Consider the following 7,121-nt stretch of genomic DNA (forward strand, 5'->3'; position numbering starts at 1 on the left):
GGATGTTAAAAAAATTTCAGATAATAAGCAATTTGTGCGTTAGAGAGAACCAGTTGAGACTAATTTACATTGTATGAGGCTGGAACAGTACTACGGCTTTAAGATAAAATTATACTTTCAAATTTCTTTTAACATTTACGAGACATGTTTAAATGTTCTACGTTAAAATTGTAGATGTTAGCTAGCGCAACCAACTGATTGGACCAAATTTCTATGTTTTGTTCATCCAACCGAACCCAACCTAAATTCTTTGAAATGGCTTTGTATCAATCCCCCAACTATAAGTAATTCAATAGGAACATTCTTCAATCGAACAACACTTTAAGTATTAGGCACCACATTTGGGGAGCTATTATAAAATGTAATAAATGAATTAGTAATTTTAAAGTACCACCCCCCAAATTTTGGGGCTTGGACCAACATCAATTTTCTTGAACGTGCAATTACTTTAATTTTGATAGCTGAGTTACCTTGCAACTACAAAGTTAACTTGTAAATTGATAATTTTAGTGTGATTCATGTGTTGTGGTCTGTATTTTGAATGGCACGCACTCGTGTCTTCCAGCATTTATTCACGTGTTGCGGGAGTTGGGAGATATACTTGACTTTTAACTAATTTTTTTTTTGGAACCCTAGAAAAACCCGCAGTAGCTATCATGTGTTGTGGTCTGTATTTTGAATGGCACGCACTCGTGTCTTCTAGCATATTTATTCATGTGTTGCGGGAGTTGGGAGATATGCTTGACTTCTAGCTAATTTTTTTTTTTGGAACCCTAGAAAAACCCGCAGTCGCTACAGCCTCTGCCACAACCTCTGCCCTTCGGGTGAGCACTCTATGGTAAGCTAATAGCCTACAAACCACACAGGGGATGTAAACCGCACTAGGCAAACCCTGTGCGACAGACTCGACCCAGAAGGAATTGAGAAAAAATCGATCCCAGGTCATCTGTATGGATGACCGCCCTCCAAACCAACTAGGCCATCCCGAAGGGATTAGCTAGTTTTTGTTGCTTTTTTCTCTTTAGAAGAAAAAAAAACTACTTTAATCTTGATGAAAGTATTCAATACATACTAAATTGCGGGTAGTGTGAGGTTTTAGTGATTCTAATTTGCTAGTTTTCTTCAAATCCATCAGGCTTGAAACAAAAATCCGGATCTAATTTATTTAAGATATTTTATTTTCCATAAAGAACAGGTCCTCAAAAGACAATTAATGTTGCAGTTTTGTAACTTGTGTTTACTCAGTCAACCTTTTTGTATTTCGCTATACCTATGGGCCAATTTCTCTAACAACACAGATTTATCGGATCGCCACTTCCTTTTCCTTCACTTCTTTTTACAGCAAACACATATATATTCTCACATATGTTTTTTAGCGACACTTTTGTTGGAGTGAGATTTCAGGTCTATTTTACTTAATTTCTTGATCCTTGCGAGTGCACTCTCTTTTTTGCATGCACTGATAGTTTGTCAGCAGGTGAGAAAATGGCTCCTATTCTGCTTCATGGTACTCTGCATGTCACTGTACACGAGGTTGATAGGCTACGCGAGAAGGGCGGTGGCAACTTCTTCAGCAAGGTAATATATATATGAGCTCCACTTGAATTTGAGCTGGTCCACTATGCATACATCGATTTTGAATTGGTCTTTTGCACTTCTGTATTCTTGAATGCATTATCCATTTTTTTTCTTTTTGGTCTTATGATTCATCAATTATCCCAGTCTTTCACAGTCGCTAGTTGTAGTCCCTTTTGATATGCTACGTAATGTTTTGTAAATTCTATATGAACATGAAGTTGGAATGTTCTTCCCTATAGGGGTTGGATAAGTATGCGATGAGTGTAAAGCTGTAAATAGCACACCGAAATAGGCACAATTCGTGTTCGTTTTTTCATTTTATTTTACCTCCATTGTTTTTGGGGAGGAAGGGGAGGGTAGTGAAGATATTGTGCAGGTATAACCTAAATCTCTGCCTGAACTCTGAGAGTATGCTGTTAAAATGGTAGCCTTGTTCTCAATGAACAAATTGGTAGCATGTTTATTAGAGGAGGATCCAGGATTTAAAACGTATTTGGGCAAAAGTGATACTTTCAGCCAAGAAAGTTTTTTAATGTTGGCTTGGTCTGTTTTTAAAAGAAAAAGAGAAACAAAAAAGTCCATAGGGGTGTTGTTTTGTGAAAAAAACAAAAGTGAAGCTAAAAAGTAAACAAGGGCATTCGAACCCTAGCTAACCACATATTCAGGAATACAGCTTTAGTTGGTTCCTCCGTTTGCCACTGGACCAGAAGCTGATTTTACTTATGGCTTCCAAGCTAAAGATAGTTATACATTTAATAGATTTCTCGATACAAATATAAGGTTCGGGTAAAAGTTACTAGGTTCCTGGGAAACCATACCCGATATTGTAGATCCGCCCCTGATGTTAATACATTATTCAGCTGAATCGTGAAGTTCCATATTGTCTGGTAGACGTGTCTTACTCTATTGGTGTAGTTGAGTTGAGGTCATATATATTCTCAGGGTCAGAGGCGGACCTATGTTTGGAGAAGAGTGTCATCGGATACGTTAACTTCGGCAAAAATTCTAAATATATAAGTGTATATGTATCAAAAATGGTCATATATTTTGCTTGGAACCCTTAAAATCAAAAGTCCGATGGGGACATTGGTTGAGCAGTTCGCTCATATGCCCCCTCCACCTTTAAATACTGGGTCTGCCTCTGATTAGTGTAGCCATTTCTTACTCTGATGAATTTGTTTTGTCTGTATTTCTTAACCCATGATATATTCCCATTAACACTGTTGTTCCTCTAATTCTCTTTTAAGCTTTCACCCTATGAACTCTATTTTTTGTGGCTGATCTTTCTCTTAATTTCTTAAAATAACAGCATAATAAACTTCTGTTATTTTAGTTTATGAATCATGAATGAGCATAGTCTCCTGATATAGATAGCATGGTGCAATTCAGGGATATTTTAAACTTCAAATTGAAGCTTGTGGAGAAATCTAACTCTGCCCTAAAATGCTTCTGGCAGAAACACATGCTCCTTACTACTTGTGTTAAATCATCAAGACTTTTTGCTAATTGGGTCCTTCTCTCCCTCTCTGTATCTTGGGTATTTACTTAGTTTTCTGAATGATGAATAGTGGTGTTTCAGCTATGAAAAAGGTTAAATCTCAATCCTTTGCCCCTTAGGGAAGTGAAGCTGCTTTATGTGATTTCATGTACAGATATGTCCATTAGTTTCTGAGTAGAACCTGTTAGTGTTGAAACACCTACAGAACAGTGGACACTATTTCTTCTCAATGCCAAGTTAAAGTTGTATTTTATCCACCTCATTTTTTCAGCAAAAAATACTGATTTTGAAATGTTGTTTTTAAGTAACATGTAACTAAACGATGCAGTATAACTCTTCGCTTTTCCATGAATTTAGTGTTTACCATCTGTAATGTTCCCGAGACATCTATGACTTAAGTCATACACTCATGAAAATTTTCCATTAATCATTCATATATTTCTCTTAGATACAAAATGGACTCTTTCAACTTGTTTAGAAAAGGATTCTCCCTCTAATGAAATTTCTGATTGGTTGAAATCTCATATTTGCAGATTAAAGAGACCGTCGAGGAGACTGTAGGTGTTGGCAAAGGAGCTTCTAAAATATATGCCACAGTTGATTTGGAAAAGGCAAGGGTTGGAAGAACCAGAGTCATTGAAAATGAACCAAGCAATCCTAGGTGGAATGAGTCGTTTCACATCTACTGCGCTCATATGGCTTCAAATGTTGTATTCACAGTCAAAGATAACAATTCCATTGGTGCAACCTTAATTGGAAGAGCTTATTTACCTGTTAATGAACTCTTGGAAGGGGAAGAAGTTGATGAATGGATTGAGATACTGGATGAAGACAAGAATCCCATAAAAGAAGGTTCTAAGATCCATGTGAGGCTACAGTTCTTTGATATCAGTCGAGATCGTAATTGGGGACATGGAATAGGTAATCCTAAATATCCTGGTGTCCCTTACACTTTCTTCCCACAGAGATCAGGATGTCGTGTTTCTTTGTATCAAGATGCACATATCCCTGACAAATTTATTCCTAAAATCCCTCTATCGGGGGGTAAATATTATGAACCGCATAGATGTTGGGAAGATGTGTTTGATGCGATTACAAATGCAAAGCACTTGATTTACATTACTGGCTGGTCTGTATATACTGAAATAAACTTGTTGAGAGATTCGAGGAGGCAAAAGCCTGGAGGAGATATCACACTCGGAGAGCTGCTCAAGAAGAAGGCGAGTGATGGCGTTAAAGTACTTATGCTTGTATGGGATGACAGAACATCTGTACGTCTGCTGAAGAAGGATGGTCTTATGGCCACTCATGACGAAGAAACTGAAGAGTTCTTTAAAGGTACTGACGTGCACTGTGTACTTTGCCCTCGGGATCCTGATGATGGTGGAAGCATAGTTAAGGATTTACAAATCTCTACCATGTTTACTCATCACCAGAAACTCGTAATAGTGGACAGTGACATGCCCAATGGCGAATCAGACATGAGGAGGATTGTGAGTTTTGTTGGTGGCATTGATCTTTGTGATGGGAGATACGATACACCTTTCCATTCACTTTTTAGAACACTGGACACTGCACACCACGATGATTTCCACCAGCCTAATTTTGCTGAGGCTTCGATTACCAAAGGTGGGCCTAGGGAGCCCTGGCATGACATTCACTCTCGAGTTGAAGGACCAATTGCTTGGGATGTTCTGTTTAATTTTGAGCAGAGATGGAGAAAACAAGGTGGAAAAGATATTCTTGTCAACTTAAGAGAGCTTGACAATGTTATCATTCCACCATCTCCAGTTATGTATCCAGATGATCCTGAAACATGGAATGTTCAGTTATTCAGATCTATCGATGGCGGGGCAGCTTTTGGTTTTCCTGACACACCCGAAGATGCAGCAAAGGCGGGTCTAGTGAGTGGCAAAGATAACATAGTCGATAGAAGTATTCAGGATGCTTATATCACTGCTATTCGTCGGGCAAAGAATTTCATTTACATTGAAAATCAGTATTTTCTTGGAAGCTGTTACGATTGGCAATGTGATGATGTGAAAGTGGAGGAGATAGGTGCTTTGCATCTCATTCCAAAAGAACTTACGTTGAAGATTGTGAGTAAGATTGAAGCAGGGGAAAGGTTTACAGTATATGTTCTGGTTCCAATGTGGCCAGAAGGAATTCCTGAGAGTGCATCCGTACAAGCAATATTAGATTGGCAAAAGAGGACAATGGAAATGATGTATAAACATATATTTCAGGCTATCAGAGATAAAGGTACTGACGACCACCCCAGGAATTATTTGACCTTTTTCTGCATTGGTAATCGGGAAATGAAGAAGAGCGGAGAATATGAACCTTCAGAAAAGCCAGAGCCTGATTCTGATTATGAGCGAGCTCAGGAAGCTCGTCGCTTCATGATCTATGTCCATTCCAAGATGATGATTGGTAAGATGTGGTTCACAAATTTCTGCTCTATCTTAAACTTGATTCTCTGAAATATGGAATTTATATGTCTTGAATATGGCGAGAAAAACTTTCAAGTTCTATAAGTTCCTTGAAATACTTTAAGGATTTAACATGGTAAACAATCAAGTTTTTGATTTGTTCGTTTGATCAAACAAATACAAGAGACATAGACTTTCTTGCATAAGTACTGCATAAAGTTATACTTAGAGGTGGATCTAAGATTTAAACATGATAGATTCTGCCTTTATTTTCTCACAACTGAAGCCGTTGCACTTTTGCAATTATGGGTTCGGACCTTAATATTTGATGAAATTACTTTCACATATATATCTTTCTCTGGTTTAGTTGAACCCATTGAGTCTATGTTGCATCGATTCCTGGTTATGCTAGCATCGCGTGGTACTAACTTAGTTTCTTAACAGTTGATGATGAGTACATCATAGTTGGATCAGCCAACATAAACCAGAGGTCCATGGACGGCGCGAGAGATTCTGAGATAGCAATTGGAGCGTACCAGCCTCATCATTTAACGACAAGTCAACCAGCACGGGGTCAAGTTCATGGTTTCAGAATGGCATTGTGGTACGAGCACATGGGTATGCTTGACGACACCTTCCAACATCCAGAAAGTGAGGAATGCGTGAAGAAGGTGAATCAAATAGCTGATAAATACTGGGATCTTTATACAAGTGAGAGTCTAGACAGTGATCTGCCTGGTCACTTGCTCAGATACCCCGTTGGACTTACAAACAATGGGGATATCACGGATTTGCCAGGAGATGGAAATGAGTTCTTCCCTGACACTAAGGCCAAGGTTGTTGGTACTAAATCTGACTACCTTCCTCCTATCCTCACTACATAAGCGGAAAAACATGTTGGCTAGTTACCTTAAGAGAAAATAAACACATAGTATATCCCAAGGAAACTGCAGTTTGTAGTGGGAATAACAGATGGTTGTTTGTCTTTTAGATTTCTAATCCAGGGATGTGCATCTGAGATTTGATGAGGCTCCTTATTTTAATTGTTGTTTTTTAGATGTTTTTCAGATTTATATACGTGTTCTGAAAGGATTCTAGTATTAGATTTGCATTCCTTGGAAATTTAACACTTCGTTATTTTCTTGTTGAACTCATTGTCTCGTTAATTAAGTATACCACTACTACATTGCACCAACATTTATTTTTTTGACGTAATATTGAATGAGCAACTTGACTGTATGAATTCGGGAGCAATCATCAAATCAAACTAATTTGCGCGAAATAAAACTGTATGGTCAAGCAATAACAAAGTCAGAAACTCTAAAAAGGGAATAATAAAATGCAAGAATGTTACAATGGGTATTCGAATTTATGACCTAAAAGCAATTTATGAATTATCCTTATCACTACATTAGAAGTTTCTTTTATGTCAAAAAAGATTCAACGGTTTACATATATATAAAAGATAATGTGATTATCTGTATGAGGACTCATCCAAACCATGTAGTTCCGCTAGGTAAAAATTGCACGGACGCCTTATTTGATTGACTCCATTTAACCTATACTCATAATTTTAAAATTATTTAACCTATATCCTAATTTTGACAATTTCA

The 7,121-nt window shown here is 37.6% G+C and overlaps 1 protein-coding gene across 2 annotated transcripts; it reads left to right on the plus strand.

Annotated features, from left to right (window-relative positions):
- Positions 1-766: 766 nt before the first annotated feature.
- On the plus strand, positions 767-6,658 carry LOC104111801 (phospholipase D alpha 1). Of its 2 annotated transcripts, none has more exons than XM_070197606.1 (3): positions 767-1,578; positions 3,610-5,509; positions 5,953-6,658. In XM_070197606.1, the coding sequence occupies exons 1-3, from the start codon at positions 1,486-1,488 to the stop codon at positions 6,390-6,392; spliced, it is 2,433 nt and encodes an 810-aa protein (XP_070053707.1). In that variant the 5' UTR covers positions 767-1,485; the 3' UTR covers positions 6,393-6,658. The 2 variants fall into 2 exon arrangements, with proteins under 2 accessions (XP_070053707.1, XP_018631693.1); XM_018776177.3 differs by lacking the exon at positions 767-1,578 and adding an exon at positions 3,124-3,168.
- The last annotated feature ends 463 nt before the right edge of the window (positions 6,659-7,121 follow it).

This window comes from Nicotiana tomentosiformis, chromosome 3 (genome assembly GCF_000390325.3).
Source record: "Nicotiana tomentosiformis chromosome 3, ASM39032v3, whole genome shotgun sequence".
Classification (NCBI taxonomy): Eukaryota; Viridiplantae; Streptophyta; class Magnoliopsida; order Solanales; family Solanaceae; genus Nicotiana; species Nicotiana tomentosiformis.